This window comes from Carassius auratus, unplaced genomic scaffold, assembly GCF_003368295.1.
Source record: "Carassius auratus strain Wakin unplaced genomic scaffold, ASM336829v1 scaf_tig00030572, whole genome shotgun sequence".
In the NCBI taxonomy this organism is placed as follows: Eukaryota; Metazoa; Chordata; class Actinopteri; order Cypriniformes; family Cyprinidae; genus Carassius; species Carassius auratus.
This window is the reverse complement of record NW_020525866.1, coordinates 6,545-27,019: the sequence shown is the minus strand read 5'-3', so window position 1 is coordinate 27,019 and position 20,475 is coordinate 6,545. Positions and strand designations below refer to the sequence as shown.

General features: G+C 35.6%; 1 protein-coding gene across 1 annotated transcript; it reads right to left on the bottom strand.

Moving 5' to 3' along the window:
• Window positions 1-1,298: 1,298 nt before the first annotated feature.
• Window positions 1,299-19,422, bottom strand: LOC113080264 (uncharacterized). The gene is made up of 23 exons (XM_026252466.1): window positions 19,382-19,422; window positions 18,492-18,765; window positions 18,319-18,401; window positions 17,891-18,213; window positions 15,545-15,862; window positions 14,979-15,296; window positions 14,763-14,810; window positions 14,646-14,664; window positions 14,428-14,490; window positions 13,561-13,661; window positions 13,395-13,447; window positions 12,685-12,744; window positions 10,034-10,106; window positions 7,719-7,803; window positions 6,750-7,077; window positions 4,931-5,027; window positions 4,215-4,535; window positions 3,773-4,090; window positions 3,103-3,130; window positions 2,766-2,935; window positions 2,501-2,544; window positions 1,934-2,014; window positions 1,299-1,760 (listed from the first exon to the last, which is right to left on the bottom strand). Exons 1-23 carry the CDS (start codon window positions 19,420-19,422, stop codon window positions 1,707-1,709), a joined length of 3,300 nt encoding a protein of 1,099 aa, XP_026108251.1. The 3' UTR covers window positions 1,299-1,706.
• Window positions 19,423-20,475: the final 1,053 nt, after the last annotated feature.

Genomic DNA, 20,475 nt, shown 5'->3' with positions numbered 1-20,475 from the left:
ATATATTTAAATAGCATATTTATTCACAATATTATGTCTTTACTTTATTGTTTACAAAATAAATACAGCCATGATGATCCCTATGAGACTTTCTTTAAAAAACAAGATGAATAAATGAATACATTTATCATTTTTGCATGAACTATTCCTTCATTAACAGCGCAGGTTATGGAATGAGAGCAGTTACCTACCTTTAAAAGAAGAAGTTACATGAAACTACCAAAAACGGATATATATTTTGTCTTGTGACTGTGAAATGAAGTGATCCAGGCTGAGGGTTTGACCTCTTGGACAGAGACTGAGGACAACAGCAAAGAACATTTGTCGGGACGTCCCTGTGTCCAGCGTTATGTGTCAGGCAGTGTGAATAGCTTAATGTCTTTCTTGTCGCAAATGTTGTCTACATATTTCAAGTATCCTTTCTTTTCTGATGCATTCCTGATGTGCATTTATGTGTGAACGGCTGGCAGCAGAAGAAAATGAAATCTGCTGTAAACAAGACCCAAAAGCGGGTGGGAGGTTTGTTCACTAGCCTGGATACAAATGAAGCAGTCGCATCTATTTCCCGTCTGAAGCTCGTTTGCTCTCCTCTTGACCTCTGGTGGAATAACACTGTGAATAAACAAACAGGACTCTACATTCACAGCTAGCTTTTGTAAGTTATTAGATATTCCAGTTTCTTTCATATAACAGGGTTGTTTTGAGTGAGTATTTTTTCTCTTCCCCAGCATTACATGGACTATTGAGTAGTGAACACATCAGGGTAAACTGTATAATTATAAAGCATTCATTTCAGCTTGTGGGAACATCTCAAGGTGTTAAGCTTCTGCTGAACATTACAATAGTTTGTGTATTTCTGTGAAATGTCTATCAAATATCAACCTATTTTATCCGAATAAATTATGCCTTTATTTGAAATTTGCCCTGTCCAAAAAAAAAAAAAAAAAAAAAAGAAATATATGTATATATATATATATATATATTTATAGATAGATAGATAGATAGTGAGTGTGTGTGTGTGAGAGAGAGAGAGAGAGAGACAGAGAGTAATTTTTATTTTTTATTTTTAGTTAATTTTTTATCATTTTGTTGTTTGTGTCATAAGTTTAAAATGTCTGTATAGTTTTTATTTCTGTTTTAGTTATTTTAGTGTAGACATTGTAGACATTGAGTTGGAAACACACACACACACACACACACACACACAGTAATATTACCTTGAATGAGAGCCAATAGACATTTTATGTATTAACATTTATTATATTTTAATTGCATATCCATTAAAAATATTCATTTGAAGTACTTTTTACAACTAAGCCTTACACAAACAACAATAAAAATGCTAAAATATATAGCAGCTCAATAAAAAAAAAATGCTTTTTATTCTTAAGACAAATATTGAGTAATCCAGTAAATTGTTTTCTGGTTTCTCTGAAGTTGTGTAACTAATCATAAACTGACCAGAACTCATTGTGTCAGTTTCTGACGTGTTAAAGATGTTTCAGTTTTGCTTCTTACATCGACTAAGAACAAAAGCAGAATAGCAGAAGTACATGTACCTCTACCAACAGTGAAAATTTTACAGATTGCTTCTAATAATCTGATTTAATCTTGACCTTTCATGCATGCAACACTTAATTTCCTAACAGAAGATGTCATTACTTAACATTGTAATATTCATAATGTGAATGACCAGAGATCATCTGTTATTGAAGTTTTGGAGTGCTGTAGATCACTTCATATCGTTCAGGAGGACGGCTCTGAGAATGATTTAATAAAACACAAGACAGAGTGAGATTAATTTCAATAAATCAGTGGGCCACTACATCATGCATTTCCAAAGATAATTTCATGAAATAGATTACATCATATTCTTGCATAAGGAAATATAGGCTATACTTTATGTGCATTATCAGCAATGTAATATACTTACAATGGAGACCTGGTTTTGTTCACCATCTTCTGCTTTCTTGAAGACCACAGTGTCATACGCAACAGTCATTGGACTTTTTGCCTGTTAAAGGAGAGAGAAAAAAACACTTCAAAGATTATTTAGATGGAATGAGTGTTACACAGTACACAGGGACATTAACACCATGAATGATAACTAACGTCCACACCAAAGGAAAATAACGTTCTGCAGTTAAAAATCTCTAGGTCTGCGGGGGAAAATTTCACCCAATTGATAATCAAAACTAGGCCAAAGCTAGATTAATAAAAAAAAAATTTCCGTCCGAAAAATTTGTCCTTGAGATAGCTTTAGTCTAAAATTAACCTTAATTACACACTAAAACTGCCAACTTGGCAACATTGTGAGCACTCTTTAAAGTCCAATAGATTCTGTTTAGTTTTTAACATTTTTATGATTCTGAAAATGATTCCTCTGTGTTGTTATCTTTGTAATTGTGAATGTCTGTATTCTTATTGGACTAAAACGTGATCTTCCATGGTGAGGACGGTCTTTAGTCTGACGTGGACATTTTAAGGCCTAAACACATACCACAGAATAGACGTCTGGTCCTCGTTTTTGGATCAAAGCCCCTTCTTAAAACAGGAAGAATCATATTACAAAACCACAAGAAATCTAAAAAAGTTCCTCTATTCAAAATAATATACCAATGAGAAAAATAAGTGATATTCATTGTGAGTTTTCACCGAGGTAATGTAATGCGACAGTGCAATAACTCCTGTGAAATTGGATTTTAAGCATCAGTAAGCATCAGGGAATAATGCTTTGAATTTAATATATATGTGTAAGAACTGACTGTGTTTTTGTGCAAGCCTCCAGATTACTAAAACCAGCATGAGTAACAGAAGCAGAGGCAGAGCAGTATAGAGGAGGAGAAAAGTCCAGTGCATCTGGTCAGATGAGCCGTCAGGGGAGAAGTTGCTGTCCTCCATATTTTTGCCTGCGGTTTGGTTTCTGCATATGGAGCTGTTATTAAAAATTTAATACTTTAATGGGTTTCAAATGTGAAGATAAACCTAATCAAGAAAAGTTGCTTTTTAATGCAGAAAAATATTTTCACCCCTAACTGAACATGAAATTATTTCTACTGATATCTGTGGTTATCTGACTTGATAAATTCAAGATCTACTTACGGAAATAGACCAGCATCGTCACTTTCAGCTGAGATCAGAAGAAAAAAAAGGAAAAGATGATATAAAAAATAAATAAAAATAAATATTATAAATATAAAGATCACGTTAAAGCTGCCGTAGGTAACTTTTGACGCTCTAGCGGTTAATAAACACAACTGCTTCCGTCTAGCGGAAGAACATCGTAGCCGGAACTACTTCTCTCTGTTTATGTCTATGAAGAGTCACAAAGGTACTGGGTTACTCCGCCGCGGTACCCCCGAAGCAATCTAAAATAGTCCGAATATAAACACTTATTATAGGTGCACCCTAGTGATTCAGGACAAGCCAAAAACACGGTTTGGAAAATGGATTCATGGTGTACTCGCTTATTATATACATTTTTCTACATTTTGAACACAAACAAAGTTACGGACCGCAGCTCTGATTGGTTGATTTCTTACCGGGAGCGGATGGCTTTCTGCAAATGGCAATAGGACCACTGGGAGGAGCCAGAGGAGCTTGATTTTTTCACAGATTATCTGTCTCATATTCTACTGTCAGGACATAATGACAGGTTTAACAAATATGTAAAAAATATATATTTACAAAAGTTACCTACTGCAGCTTTAAGTCACGTTAAGTCTCATCTAAATGGAATGATTTGTCAAAGTAAGACTGGACTTTCACATACTTTTATTTTCATTGTCTCTCTGAACAAGGAGTTGAACAGGAACCTGCAGATCTCCTACAGAGCAGAAGTACCAGCCAGAATCAGTCCGTCTCAGTCCAGTCATCAGCACAGTGAAGGATCTTCTCTCATCATCATCTCTGATCTGCACTGATGGATTCTGGGATGTGTCAGCGCTCCCCACTGTGTAACAGCTCTGATCTTTATATCTGCACCACTGTTTGACTTTATTCTGATATCCAGAACTGTAGAGACACTGAACACTGATATCACCACCTTCATGTCCACATACACTGCTGCTCGACACAGACACATCAGGAGCTGAACACAGACAGCAAAAACTATGAGTTAAATATTCTATATTAAACATAACAATATAGTGAAATTAAATGTTAATAAAAAAGTATGTGAAAATAATGTTAATGCACCACAATAACTTATTTACCTGATTTAACGGTTACATACAAATATTTTCTGTAATCTGGGTTTGCATGAGTGCCGATCTCCACAGCACACCAGTAAGATCCAGAGTCTGATGACGTTGGATTGTTGAGTTTCACAGTAAAAATATTGTAGGCTGGATAATCGGTTATAGTCCATTTCCCTGTAGCATTTGCATGAGCTTTAACTTTGCAAGAAGCCCAAAAATACCCTTTACACCAGTATTTTAAGTTTGGTTTATACTGATTTTCATACAGACAGGGGATTGTAATGCTTCCATTTTCTTTCAGAGTTACATGATTTAATGTCTTCATGCTCAAAGTTCCTGTAGGTAACACACACAAACACACACACACACATTTGTTTCTGTGAATTGCAAGGATTTTCCATATAGACTTCTATTTTTATTCTGACCAAAATATATTTTCGACCCACTAAACCAACCCTAACCCTAAACCTACTCTTTACAGAAAACCTGTTTGCATTGTCACACTTTCAGATAAACATCACTTAATATTTTTAAGATTTTTTTTTTCCCTCGTGGGGACCGAAGGCCGATCCCCACAATGTCAAAAAAGGTTTTGCTATCCTTGTGGGGACATTTATCCCCCACAGTGTATCCTCAAAAAGTACACACACAACGAAACCACACCAACAAAAAAGGATAGTTTATATAATCAAAGCTAAAGCCATGTTTTGAGTGTAGAATGAGCATCTTACCTGCGGTGCAAAGTAAAACACCAAAGAGAAATGGAGAACAAGCCATGTGACCGTCAGAGTGAGTAAAAGGCAGAACCTGAAATGAACATTTCTTTTCCTGTCAGAGAGAAATAAGCAGTTCCTTTTACTGCATTCACTAATGTAATAAAAAATGAAGTCAGCAGAGACCTCACAGATGAATATTGTGCGCACACACACTTTGCTAGATCACATCCTTATTGCAGTAATGGTTTGACACAAGGGTGTCTAAATATACACAAAAATATACAAAGTATCATAAAAGTACAAAACAATGGCATGACTGATTAGCTTAGAGAGCATTCATAATAAAAACTGACAGTTATTGTCATATTGTATGCAATGTTCATGTGTTTTATGCATCAAATCTGAACTAGACAGAATATACACATGTTTTGAGCTACAAATAAAAAACATTCAGTGTGTCCAAATGAGGAATAATTTTATTTATCAGAGCATTGCATCAACAGGTATAGTTATTGTATTAACTCTATAAAAAAACATGTCCAAGGTTCAATTCAACAAGCAAAATAAATAACGACACATGCAAATAGCAGTTATTAGCATAACAGACTACATTCACAAAAGAAAGTACCCTTTAACTATTTAGGTTCATATAGGGGGCATGTGCTTGTTCAGCCATTAAACTGACTCTTAAAGGGTAGTTTATCATGTTGAAGGGCACACTGAAATTTAGGTACCATCAAAATCTAAGTTTTGAGGTTTAAGAAAAGACAAAATACAAACAACTAAAGAAATTTAACTCTCAATAGAGAATGAAATGATATAAGCCAATAGAACTAAGGGAAGCATTTCCTACAACTTCTGTTTTTCAGAAACATAATCCTACTTTCTCAACAAAGCTATGCTCATTTCTTCAAAAGCACCACACACAGCACAAACCAACAAACACTCTTCATACCCTTGTGAATCCCCCACAGGAATCGGAGGTTTTTTTTAGTTCCTAATTAACCTGAAACACCTGCCTCCAACTTATTAGCTCAAACTATACATCATCAGCCCATTAGAGAGCTGTAGGTCCCAAACATCACCAGATGATGGAGACAGAGACTCTACAGAGACAGAAATCCACTGCACCAGAGTATTTTGAGTGTGACCCATAATGACTAATCTTGCGAATGCAAAGCCTGATCTTCACAAAACGTGGTATATAGATGTTTGACCTGAGCATAGAGCCATAGCAGGTTCAGAAGAGATGGAAATGACTTCTGCAGCAGCCCAATATGCAAAATGTTAATTATTTTATCAAAATAATCATACAAAATGCATGTTTATTTCGTACTGACCTGAAAAAGATCTTTCACAAAAAAAGACACTTCCATATTAGTCCACAAGAGAAAATAATAGTTGAATTTGTAAAAGAGTAAAAAGAAAAAGAAAAAAAAAGAAAATTACACTTTGATTCTTAATATTTTGTTGTTACCTGAATGATCCACAGTTTGAATATGCAGAAGATACTGAAAAAAAAAAAATGTTCAGGAGCTGAATATTTTTTCTAAAGAAAAACAAACAGGACAGACAAGGACAAAAAAAGGACAAAGAATGGACTCATGAACAACCATCACAAAATATAAAAACAGTCGTGGATCATCCAGGAAATATTAAGATTCAAATGTATGTAAACCTTTGAATGGGGTCATTTTTATAAATTCAGTTAATTTGTTAATTTGTCTTGTAGAGTATATGTAAACTGTGAAATTGCTTATTCAGGACAGTACTCCTGAAAACATCCAACCATCAGTCAATACTTCATAATAAAATCTGTGATTGTGTGATGTACCATCAGTAAATCTGCAACAGTATCCCGTCTCACTCTGGTTCTTCTCAGCCTGAGCTGCAGGTTGTATTTTGCACACACAAACAGAGAGCAGACCTCTTCCAGAAACTCTTCTTCATCTTTCTCCGGCTCCGTTCTCCCTCCTTTAATCTCAGTATCAGCGGCCCCAACAGGTGTCTCATCAAGCCGCTGAGGAGGATGCTCCTTCATCATTTTGAAGGTGTATTTGAGTAGCACACAGGGCCCGTGTAAAGATTCCATATCAGCGGCTGACCTCTGGTGGTGAGTGAACGGAAGTTCGTAGACCGGATTGGTGACAACATCAGCCAGGCTGCTTAAAGTTTTTGACAAATTAAAGCAATAAAAAAACATGCATGAATTGGAAAATGTGGAAACCGACCACCAGGATTATTGCTCTGTTGCAGGACACGTGTGTGAGATATATATATATATATATATATATATATATTTTTTTTTTTTTTTTTTTTTGTTGGAAAGCATATTTGCCATCACAATTTAATAAAGTGTTAAACTGCCAAAGCTTTGTTAACTCTATGCCTGGCATGAAGTTTGTTCAGGTGCAACATAATTTATGGGACTTCAGTCTAATGAACAACCAACTATAGATAAAAATCACATTTTATACTAAAATAACTTTTCTTATTTAGGGTGTATGTTTTCCATTATTAAACTATACAAACATTAACAACTTTTTACTAGATTCAGAGCATCTTTAACTGTATTCGTCAACTTTTCAGGAGGTTCACAGAACATGAAACATCCAAATAATTCTTGAGAGCAGAATTAAGATTATCCACTTTATTTTTGAGACTATTGATAGTCCTCAGAAACTAGAAGAATGACAAAGTACAGTAAACAATAAAACAATATTTCTGTCTTATTTATGCCAAAAACAACATTTCTGTGGTAAAAACAACTTTAAGAAAATGACCTATGAAACTATAGCAAAACTGCATGTGCATATAGCTGCGTGAGGAACTGGTCACTTCTTGAAGTTTCTGTGTTTCCTCTTTCACAGGAAGGGCAGAATTATCACCTTAAACCACAAAAACATGAGCATAGTAGACAGTTTGCAGTCAGCAACCTCACACTAAATGGTTTTATCCCTTTATCTTTCAGAAGAGTGAAACCACAAACACTGAACAAAATGTTACATTCCAGAAGCATGAAAATTATCAACACACACAAACTGTTATACGTAACTGTTAAAGTTAAAATTTTTGTTGTATTCAATCATTTTTCCAACCCAGGGTTCATGGGGGTGATTAATAAAATAACTGATGATTAGACAATTTAAACTGTCCATGTTTTTTTTCAAATATGAAAGGATTTCATAAAACAATTAATTAACAGCAGTAAAATATCAAAACATTATATCTGAGTATATCCAATAAAAAAAAACATTCTCTTATATTTTATAAATAATTTTCTCTTGTATTTATTCAAGTACATAAAAACATACATACACAATTAGTTTGAAAGCGCTGTGGCTGCACAGTTTCCTGTAAAGATTGTGAGAAACTTCTGAGCCAATAATAAAAGAATCTTCACAGTTGAACCACTTCCATAAAAACACACAAGAACAGAAGCAACACTCGAACGTTCAAATCAAGACACTGACTTCTGCTCCACTCGTTCACCACATCAGACCGTGAGATCAGATCAATGACTGTCCATCAAGGGAAATGAGTCCAACTGCAATACTTTATTTCATTTTATATGCTTGTGTTTAAAAAAATTGAAGAAAAGGGAAGTAACACTGTACAAGTAAACTAAAAATGTGTATAATTACATACTGCTAAGAAACAATCCCATTTGATCACTTTTTGACAGAGTAGGCTAGTTATGAACTGTGCATTCATTTACAATGGGCTAGTTGCATATCTCCGCCATCTTGGATTTCCGGTCTTGCGAGTGTGTGCGTAGATATTTCCGGTTGTGCTAAACGCCAGTGCAGAGAACCGGAGAAATCCAAATATTTATGATCTTATATTTTACAGTCAGAACAAAATAAGCTCTCCGAAAATGTAAAGTATTGCATATTTGAGTGGTTTGTGTTTGAAAGAAGAAATCCCTATGGACTGATTAACATGACGCTGACGCTGATCCGCATAATCAACAGAAGAATAAAGCAATCTCCGCGTTGTATCTTGATTAATTTCCACACAGAGGTACGCAAAAATGTAGGGAGGATGTTTCCTCGTGTCTTTGATATACCACTATTCGCTGTAAAATTTCTAGCCAGGTTTCGTATGTAAGTTTCCCTTTTAGGAAATGCAAGCATCGCAGGACCGGAAATAAGTATGCACACACCAGGCGGCAAGGATGTCGACCGGAAGTTGAAGTCGGGTGTGGGCTGCCATCTTGTAGCAGAACTTCACTTGCGTTAGCATTCCCATTGACTCCCATTCATTTTGGCGTCACTTTGACAGCAAATAACTTTAAATCTGAGGCGTTAAAAGACTCCGTTTGTCCATTATTTATTTCTAAAGATACACGACAATGTATAAAGGGCTCCATTACCTTCTATGTTACATTATGGTCCCGTAGAAACTGTTTTTGTAAAAATAGGCTAACGATTGCATCATAACCACTCGACTCTCTGTCGCATTACCGTACAGACAGGAGGAGAAGCTCGCAGGCAATTAACTTAATATGGCGTACTGGCGTTACATTTTAAAATATTATACAAAATAATTAATCAGAATACTTACTCCTGCTCACTCACGACAAAGAACTCCCCGCTCAAGCTCGCCGTCTCTGCAAGATTAACGATGGCAGTTTGCACGCACAGCTACTAGAAGATTTACATCTGTCAGACAGGTTGCTGACGTCGTCAAGCTTCGTTTGAGTCTGCGCGTCAGAAACGGAAGTGCTAAAAACGCTACAAATGGGCTTCAATTGTCTCAATTGAGTTCCAATGGGGTCGCTGTGTCTATTTCTTTTACTGTCTATGGCACACACTCGCGTCGCTGAAGCTCACCGGCGCCATCTTGTGCACCTAGCCCATTATATTTTTAAATTGCAATAGTCTTGATTCTCACATCTATTCATATAGGTCCTTTCAGAAATATAATTAGGTATTTTAAAATAAAATATTAGGTTCACATCACATGATCAAATTAATTAAAAGAAGCTTAAGATAATAGAAAGGTGTGTGATGACAGTCTGATTGTGTTTCTCTTGGTCTTTGTTCTTGTGTTGTTCTCTCTGCTGCTGTCAGTGTGGAGCCACAGTGCTGTATATTACGCTGTTTATTGCTTCACCTGATGGAGACTTCATCGCTTCACTCCCAGGATCATGAACAATAGTGCTGTAGGTTATGTCCTTGTTGGGATCCTGTGGAGAAAGGGATCGAAATGTAAAAAAATTATTTAGTGTGACCATGCGTGTCTTCTTTTTTCCAGACTTGTCCTGGCTGGGATTTCTAAATTGCCTAAAATTTTTGGGTTTTGGCTTTGTTTTTGTTTTTCAGTTTTTTTTTTTCATACTTTTTGATTGTGAATTGATTGTGGATGAATTGGCGTAATCTTGGATTTCTTTGTTCTTTGAAGCTTTGAGTTGCTGTCAGAGCAACAGGTCTGTATAAACTTAAACCTGCTCAGGAGCATCTTATTTCATGTAGACATGATTAGATCGCATCTTTTGAATACATAAAAATATGAGATCTAATCCCATTTACATGAAATAATAGAAGTGGCTGCCACCAATACTTTATTAAAAGAGTACCCTACTGATCCATGGACAATAATTTAAAATAATAATGTAAATATAATGAAAATAACATTAGAATGTTCTGTATCGCCCATTACAATAAGCTCATTCATTCAGCTAACCAAGACTTGTCATTTGCAATTACATATTGTTGCTCTTTTGTTAGTTTTGATTGCGTCTATTGTCCTCATTTGTAAGTCACTTTAGATAAATGCATCTGCTAAATGTAAATGTAAATCTAGGGATGCACCGATGCTGATACTGAGCTCCTGTAGATGTACTCACTAAAATGCCCCGATACCACACAGCATGTGATAAGTGCTTTATTCAGACAAAGAAACACAGACAACAGAACAACAGACAGCAGAAAGAAGTTATTAGAGATAAAGGTTGTCTACTTAAGATATATAATGTTAAACATTCCGTATTAACTCCTGTATAGCTGAAGTGCGAGAGCTGATAAATCGTAAAAAAAAGACCATATAGGAGCAATCACTATAAACATTATTTATTATTAAACATCAACCTTAGGCATACATGACTTTCTGGCGAAAGTGAATCTAGCAGCCTGTGTTTCATGTGGTCGGCAGTAGGTTACTACTACTACCCTCTCCTTCTGCAACAGTAGATACATGCACACGCTGCGCGTGGTTTGCTTGCTTGACTGTTTCTGCATTATATGAGTGGCTATTGAATATAAATCGCAGCACATTTCAGATAAAAAGAAAAACGTGACTTCTATTTGTGTAAATATCACAGAAGATTTATGAGTGGTGGTTCCCTTCATTATTACAGCAAAACAAAGTGAGTAACAAAAACTTGTAAAACACAATTTAATGGGCATAATTAAGTGTGAAAATAATCGAAGGATATACTGTATAGTCAAAACAAAGAGACCAGATATAATTTGTTTTTATTTTTTACCAGTGGGTGCACGACACTATAGTTCACTTATGTAAGACAGGATAGCAAATTAAACTGTGACAAATTATAACCCAAAATTCTTCATACAATGGACTACCAGTAAAACTGATACAAATTTGGGACCAAAAATTATTCAGACCTGTCTGGGGAAAAAACTGAAGTTCAGGTTTGCATGAACCTGACAGCATGTCCAGGAGACTACAGACAGTCATTAAGACTAACGGTTGCCTGTATTGATAAGGATTGATAGTTGTGTAAAAACATACTAACGGCTGTCTGAATATTTTCTTGTTGATTGTAATCCATTACATACCTTTCTATCAATGTTATCAAGATGAATTTGTTCTGACACAGTTTAACTCTGAGTTTGTCATATTTTATTGCCATCTTCTAAATTATAGAGAATAAACTGTAATAATGTGAAATGTTAAAGGTCTCTGAATACATTTAGGTTTGACTGTATCTATTTAATAAATTAAGTTAACCAACTAACATTATACATACTCCTTTGCTTTTGACCAGCCTTTCTTTCTTCTAGCAATTTTCATTGTCTGAGGTTTGAATGTTGGTTTTAATGTATCAAACATGGAATCAAAACCAAGAAGGGCGAGAAAGTCAAACTGGACAGAGGAACAGTGTTTACTGTTAGCCCAGTTAGTGGATGAACACAAGGCCATTCTTAAAGGAAAATGTGGGCCGAGTGTCACAGCAAGGGACAAGAAGCAGATATGGGAGTGTATAGCACTAACTATCAACGGTTCATTCCCCCTGCTTGTGCACACCTATAAGCCTGCTATATTCATAAATGCAGTTTTTTGAGCCTGCAAGGTGGGAATGTCCAGTGAAAACTAAATGAACTGCGACACAATAAGATGTTCTGAAGGTGCTGTAATTGTTTGTGTGATCACTCTGCTTACAGAAGGTTGTGACAGACCCAAATCATCACTATTGCATTGTTGCATTTTCCCAGTCCTTAGTGTTAGTCCTCGTCAGTGCTCCAAACAAGTTTGACCTTAAGACCTCCTTTAAGGGTTAAGATGCTTTCTGAATTACTTTTTTCAATACTAGGATTTTTTCTGTAATTTTAAGAGTAAAAGCCCACCTTTCTAAGAATTTTCTTAGAATTGTATCACTAGGAGCTACTTTTTGCATTAAGATTCTTTATGAATACGGGACCAGGTATTTTCTGAAAACATATGAAGAATAGAGATATGAAGAACAGACCCCAGGACACAGTGTCAGCCTTAAATAGGTACTTATTAATGTCTGGCCTACTTACATGTGGGATTTCATCATTTATAGTGGTGTATATCACAGGATCTTCAGGTTTAGAGAAGATCTGCATTTCATACAAATCTCACAAAAACAGTCATATCAAGAAACCATGTCTTAGAAATATGTGAGTGGCGTAAAGTATGCGAATAGTGTTTCATTCTTGTCAGAAATATTGTCTGAAATAAGTCCAATAATTTAAACTAGCAAGGGTTATTTATGAAACAGGGATGTGTAAAATGACTATGTTGAGCAGTTTTTTTTTTTAAATAGATCATTCTTATGATCTCATCAGTTACCATTTTAAATCAGTCCGACAAAAGAAGCAGATATAATAAATACAGGCTATGTCTCATTTTCTTTATAAAGAAAATGAGACATAGCCTGTATTTATTATATCCAGTTCCTTGGTCAACAATTAAAATAGCTACATAAGGAACGCTAGACAAAAAAACTGATGCTTTTCTTTTCTCACATTTGACTCTTAAACAATCTCCAGATTGATCAGAATGAAAAGGCTGTGTTATCAAAGGAGACAGAGTCTTTTATACTAAAAATGAAGTGATAGAGCACATAACGGGTTATAGAAACACCTTAAGAAAAAGTGCATTTATAATTAAAGTCAAATGTGTGTTTCACCCCGGTGCTCCTTTAGTGATGTTGAACCTATATTATCATCCCAATATTTTCATAACTTGCTTCTTATAAAGGACTCACCATGTCAGTGGTTCTGCTGCTGTTTCTCCCTCTGATGTGAGGTTTATCTTGTTCTTCATTTTAAAAAGAGGAAACAATAATATCTGTCATTAACTGCATATAGATTGAATCTGTGCTGTCAGAATAGCAGGGAATAAAATAAAAGTGTAGTGCAGCTCAAACTGACTGGGTCTCCGTCTCCATCTCCAGGTGAAAACACCGACCAGAATCAAGAACAGCAGAAGTGCTGCTAAAGCTGGAAGAAGCCACACAATCAGGAGTCCATTACTGTGGAAATAAAGAAACAAATGTAAACTTTTATATCCAAAGACCTCAAAAAAATAAATGTAATAAGAAAATATTTATTCATATAAACTCTAGGGCTTTTCACACTGTGTTAACCGTGGGTTATCATGTTAGGCTAAACCTAGCTTTCAGCCACAGGAGAATTAATCGTATCACATTTGGAAGCATGTTTGGCACAGTGTTTTTTTGTTTTGTTTTTTTAACCTGAAGTTATAAAACTGCTCCGGGTGTGTGTTCACATTGTGTTCACTTCTCACTGCTGTGTGTGAGCACTTGAAATGGGTTAAATGCAGAGCACCAATTCCTAGTATAGGTTGGCAAATGTCACGACTTTCACTTTCACTTTCAAAATAGAATTGACTAAGCACTTCAGCATAGAAGAAAAAAAAAATCAAATGGTGACAGAAAACAGAAAACGTGCTCCAACACACATCATGTAGTTTTTAAATAAGCCTACATGACTTGATTAGCTGGATCAGGTGAGTTTAATTAGGCTTGAATCTAAACTGTGAAAGGCTGGAGTTTGACACCGTGATTAACAGTGTACCTGTAGAATGACAGTTTATGAATACCTAGAATCATGAGTAAATTATGAGCAGTGTGGAAGGTGAAACAAGATAATGATTGACTTATGATTGAATACTTTAAGTGTGAAAAGCCCTTCTAAAAATATATTTTAGCCTAAAGGTTTTAGATAGAATGAGGTTAATCCGTAATTATTTTATTTGAAACAATACACATGTAGTACTTTTGTGCCTTCTCCGTGTGTTTTGTTTCATTATTATGTTTCTTGAGAATCCCTGTTTGATTTCTGCAAAGACAAAAAGGAGGAGAAAGGGAAGAATATCATCAGAGCAACAAGGAAATGACTGTTAGTCATGAAATAAACCAGAGATAAATATAGAATAATTCCCCAAAGATGATTATAAAGGAAATCCATTTACAGAGAAATTATTAAATACTTACTCTTTGTCACTGACAGTGCCTGCGGACAAAGTAAAAACAAAAAAAAGAACAAAAAAGTTGTGTTTTATTTCATTTGTAGTATTAAAACATTTATGATTTATTGAAAAAAATGTGTACCTGGTTCTGCCTCCGTTACAGTGATGAGAACAGGATTCAGTGCCTCACCTACAGAGCAGAAATACCAGCCAGAATACAAAAGATGATTTACAAAAAAATAACATTATTATAAAAAATAACTATTATAAATATAAAGAGCACACTTCAAATTTATATAAACATGATAAGTCTCATGTTAATGGACTGATTTTTCAATGTATGGCTGCTTACACATACTTTTATTTTCATTGTCTCTCTGAACAGTGATGTGAACAGGATTCAGTGCATCTCCTACAGAGCAGAAGTACCAGCCAGAATCAGTCCGTCTCAGTCCAGTCATCAGCACAGTGAAGGATCTTCTCTCATCATCATCACTGATCTGCACTGATGGATTCTGGGATGTGTCAGTCCTCCCCACTGTGTAACATCTCTGATCTTTATATCTGCACCAACGTTTGGTTTTATTCTGATATCCAGAACTGTAGAGACACTGAACACTGATATCACCACCTTCATGTCCAGAGACACTGCTGTTCACCACAGACACATCAGGAGCTGAACATACACACACACACACACACACACACACACACACACACGCAGACACACACACACACACACACACACACACACACACACACACACACGCAGACACACACACACACACACACACACACACACACACACACACACACACACACACACACACACTTATTTGTGATTATAAAATACACAAGGAATAAAATAGAGTTTAAGAGAACTGAACATTAGAATGAGATTAAAACTATTACAAAATGTCTTACCAGACTGAATCTTGAGAAAAACCTTGTATATTGTATTTTTTGGTGGTTGTTCTCCAGTCTCCACAACACAATAATAATCTCCATTGTGTTTGTTCTGTAGGTTTCTCATAGTCACAGTAAAGAGACTCTGATCAGGATGATCAATTACTGACAGATTCTGATCTGTTGTGTTTGTGTATGTGTGTGTTTTATCAATCTCTGAGAACCAGGATTTCTTCTGCTGTGTGTATTTCTTGTCATAATAACATGGGATGGTGACAGATCCTCCAGTCTGAACAGTTAATACATGGTTTGACCCACCGCTGTAGCTTTCAACACCTAAACAAACAACACATTATGTCCAACAATAAGTCACTTCTCATTTTTAACATGAACAGCTGAGCATAAATCTGTCACTGTAAAATACTAAACATGATTATTAGAAATGAACACAGCAATACATGTACTGTACTCTCACCTAAAATGAACCAAAACCAGATTGAAATGTAGAATGTGTTTGTCTTCACATATGTGTTCATTGTGTTTCTCTTCCTGTATCTTGAGTTGTTCTGTTCTTGAGTGTCTTGACTTCCCTCTTCCCCTTATATAAAACTTTTCAAACGGATGAATGCTGTCACTGGGGCGGGATCTTTCAAAAAGTTATTATTTATAGCATTTAGTGTTGAATGTTTTAATAAAACAGTTACACTGCATTATAATAATAATGGATATCTCTGCAGAATATGATCTAATGACCATGACAGAGGAAGGGGGGAGAAAATCTAAACTTTTTAAGAATTAAAAATAAATCCCCCATTTGGATGAAAAGATTTACATTTAAAGAAAAAAAAATGCAGACTTTAGCCTAGTCGTTTAGCAAATGTATAAGAAAAGTATAAAGCAAATACACAATATACATTTTAGTATCAACACTTTATCTGATCCTTAAGGTCGGTGGAGAAAATATAAATGTGCCCCATCAACAGAAAATTATGAGAAACAAATGATTCTATGTCACATTTACATTTTCGATGTGTGGGAACCCACATAGAAATATTAGCAAAATGTGTCATATAGCACAAAGACTTGAAATTATGTATTGATGCAAAATAAATTTCTTAGATGTTATTTGCAATTTTAATAATTAAATTACTGACGTGTCCTGCACAGTGACAGTTTGTATGGTCACAATTTCTGTAGAAAAAAACAGAGCAAACTTATTAGGTCTTACTTTTTTTTAGACCATAAAAGCAGCCTCTATGAAGATGCTGTATAATTAAACGTTAAATGCATCCATCATTATAAGCAAGTCATTAATAGCAAACTATATTCATATGACTTTTTTTAAACATTATTACATGCTAACAGGACTCGTTCTGACAAATTAATCAAAGATTTCATATACTGGATCACGTGACACATCAAAGTAGCATTTCCACTCGTGGAAACAGATAAATTACGAGGTGTAGAGAGATATCATGTATTGTTGGAACATGAACCGATGGGGCCCATTTGAAGTTATTTATTAAGAAGCCAATGGACAATAGAAACTTTCTGACTGTGTGGGGCATCTGGCTGCTTTCCAAGAAGAGTGCAACTGATTTACCAATATTGTGATAGTGTCAGATGAGACTCTCCAGGGGCTTGTACAATGTCATACAAGTGTTAAATTGAATTACTGAATTATTAAGACTTTGATGTGCGACTGTATATACTGTATATAGGGTTCTTATTAATAATGGGGCATTCTTAAGACTTTTACCCTGTCAAAATACACACACTTGTGTGTTTGCACAAGACTATTCCAGGTCTTAACCCCTTAACTGTCACCCCCCTCTTTAGGGATACATGTGAAATGCACTATACAACCTTAAATAGTTGTAATTCATGAACACTTTGGAATATAAACTTAAGGATGGTTTCTTTTGAAAGAAGACAATAAAAATATATTTTTCTAAGCGTTTTTGTTTTATTGTTATGAAAATGCACTTAAATATTTGATTTATTCTAATAAATTTACAAAAATAAATTTTTTTTTAGCCTAAAACAGCTAAAAAAGTAAATCAAATTCTTAAAAAGTTCTGTTTCAAATTTTATCTTGATATCTAAATTTTTTCTGTGGGACTTTTGGCTGCTATAACACAAAAGACCACTAGGAGTCACCGATGCTCCTTTTCTATGTTCTTTTTAATCTAACCCTAAGAAAAAAAGAAATAAAAATATTAGAAAATTCAATCTCCAACCAATTACAACTTTTCAACTATTTACAAACTTTTCACAACCCCTCAGTCCTAAACTACAAATTGTGCTCATCATGCCAGGAGCTGACACAGTCTCTGGCAGATTACAAGTGTTTTTTGGTGGCACATTCTGCATCTCCTCCTTGAATCATCACAGATGTATTTGGTATTTGGGCCTGTGGCATGCATTGCCCGAGGGTCCTGCTGTAATTTGAGCTGCAGCAGAAGGAGCAGGTCATTCCAGTCATCAAGCTCCAGAACCAGGACTTCATGGAACTCTCTTTGTGTTTTTGGTTCCAAGCTAAAGCCATCTGCTGATGAATGATGAACGTATTCACCACAGCGATATCAACGAAGTGGTAGAATAGGCCGCGGTACCACTTCTTGGTCTTTCGGAGAACAGTGTAATAGCCGATGAGGGCATCAGACAGATCAACTCCTCCCATGTTCCTGTGTCGAAAATAATTGGACAAAATTAAAGTCAAACATAAGTAAATAAAAAGTGAACACATCTACAAGTTTTTTATACAACATCACTGAGTAACTTCAGCTCACTTGTTAGAGTCAGCCACTGCAGCAGGTTTAGGAACAGTCAGCTCCGTCCATTCTCCACTTCTCTCGTCCTCATCTCCTCTGTACTGTGCTCTCCATTTTAACAAACAGTGGCTTGTCGCTGTGTATCCACCTCATACTCCCATGTGGAGCATTTCTGGGCAGTATGTTGTCACCCGGTTGCTGTGAGTTGTCCCACAGGCCCAGATGCCCTTCTGGAGGAGGTCTCTGAACAGTGATGGGCTGGTGTAGAAATTGTCCACATACTGTACAGCTTGTAGCTGTATGGACCCATTCCAGTAATCTGTCAGAGCAGGAACTTTCACCAGACCCATGTAGATTACTACTGACAGGTAGGAGTATAGATCCTTTACAGACACGTCCTGCAATAGCTTCCTTGCAACATCTTGATGTTGTTCTGCAGATAATTCTGAATAATCGTTTGGCTTACTGAGGGTTAAAAGATACAGCTGAAAGAGTACTAGCTGGTCGAAATACTGTCACAGGTGGTGGAATGTCTGGTTCATCTGACGTGTGACATTGTGCTGAGTTGCCAGAAGAAACAACAGATTGTTTTTGTCTCCTTCTTCCTCTGTCTCTCCCTCTGCTTGGCCTTCTTCCTCTCCCTCTCTCGCTCCCTATTTCTCTCTCTTCACTGTTTGTAATTCTGTCTCTTCCTCTCTCTTCATCTGAATCCACTGAAAGTTGCAGCTGAAGTAGATGATGCAGGTGTGAAAGAGGTTGATGGTTGAGGTATGTTCTCGTCTTCATCAACTGAATACCTATTGCAACAAAATAGTATGAATTGAACTGAACTATGAATTATAGTTTAAAACTAATGTATAACAATGAAATACAAACTGAATATAGAATAAAACTAATATTGTATGTGCAACAATATATTACGAATTGAATATAGTACAAAACTAATATAAAACGAATACATGTATCATTCAATGCATCATACATCTAAATATATAATTATCACATAATTATGAAACTTTTGTACATAGGCCACTTCAATTGGTAAAGGTTGTATAAAAGAAAAAAATATGGATAAACTCACCGATCTAGAGCTGAATCAGAAATGTCTTCATGCAGAAGCATATCTGGTTCATCATCACTTCAACATTGTAAATCCATCTTGTGAATGTGAGGTGAAAAAATATCAGTGTAGTCTGTTCTGGTTCTACTCTGAAGATTTACAAACATTCACCAGGTTTTCCAAACAGACCGCTGAGCGTGATTGGCACATGTTTGCAATCAACCATAAACACGTTTTCTATTGGATAAAGTTTACCTTGTCATCAGTGTTCAAAGAGGTCAAAGGTCAACTGATATGCTGAAATCGAAAGAGCCCTAGTGATAGATCTAGCTGCTCTGTTTGAGTACTGAGACGGTCTTGTCTTGCTGTTGTTGAACATAACTTTGTGAAGGCAGGCTAAAAAAAATCTCTACCAACACAGCAATTAGTAAATTATTATAAAAACAGCTCAAAAAATTACATTTTATTACAAAATCAAATTTGTAATTCTCATTCAAGACAGTATATATGAAATATAAATATACAGATAAATAACATGTATGTGTAAATATTATTTTATCCATATTTTTGGACAAAAATTAGAATGTATGTTTTATTATAAACCTTCAGAAAAGTTTGAATTATTGAAAGTGTGTGTATCGAATTTTTGTAACAAAGGTTACAACAGCTGTTATGATTTAGCTTTTCTTGAAGCGCACTCTTGTCATAAATTACTCAATTACTATTATAGTGTAATTGTTCTCACAAAACAGCAGACAAATATCTATTCAGGAGCCTTAGACCTTTCCAACGATATATAGTTTGTAGGGGTGTAACAAACCCTGACGATTCATATTCATAGATCTTGAAACATGTTTTTTGAAACATGAATCTCCGATCTTGGACAGTAATCGATTCAAAATGATAAGAATCAAATGAATCGCGATTTCTATAGCGATTCAATGCTTTCAAACAGCGCTGGTGCTGTGGTGGGGCATTCGCCTTAGCGATCATTGATGCCCCTCCTACAGGCCATGGCGTGGCCCCCCCCCCCCCAAAAAAATATCCTTTATAGTTATTATTTTAATATTAAATGTTCAATTTGTAACTTAAATTAAATAAAGTAAAAAGAATGG

What these genes read in the sequence shown, in the direction of transcription:
- LOC113080264 (XM_026252466.1), bottom strand. Translation starts at nt 19,422, where the DNA reads ATGCTTCTGCATGAAGACATTTCTGATTCAGCTCTAGATCG. An exon ending in CACACGGAGAAGGCACAAAA is followed by an intron (nt 13,662 to 14,427) that starts GTACTACATGTG and finishes TTATTTCCACAG; the next exon opens with TAATGGACTCCTGATTGTGT. An exon ending in TAAATGATGAAATCCCACAT is followed by an intron (nt 10,107 to 12,684) that starts GTAAGTAGGCCA and finishes CTTTCTCCACAG; the next exon opens with GATCCCAACAAGGACATAAC.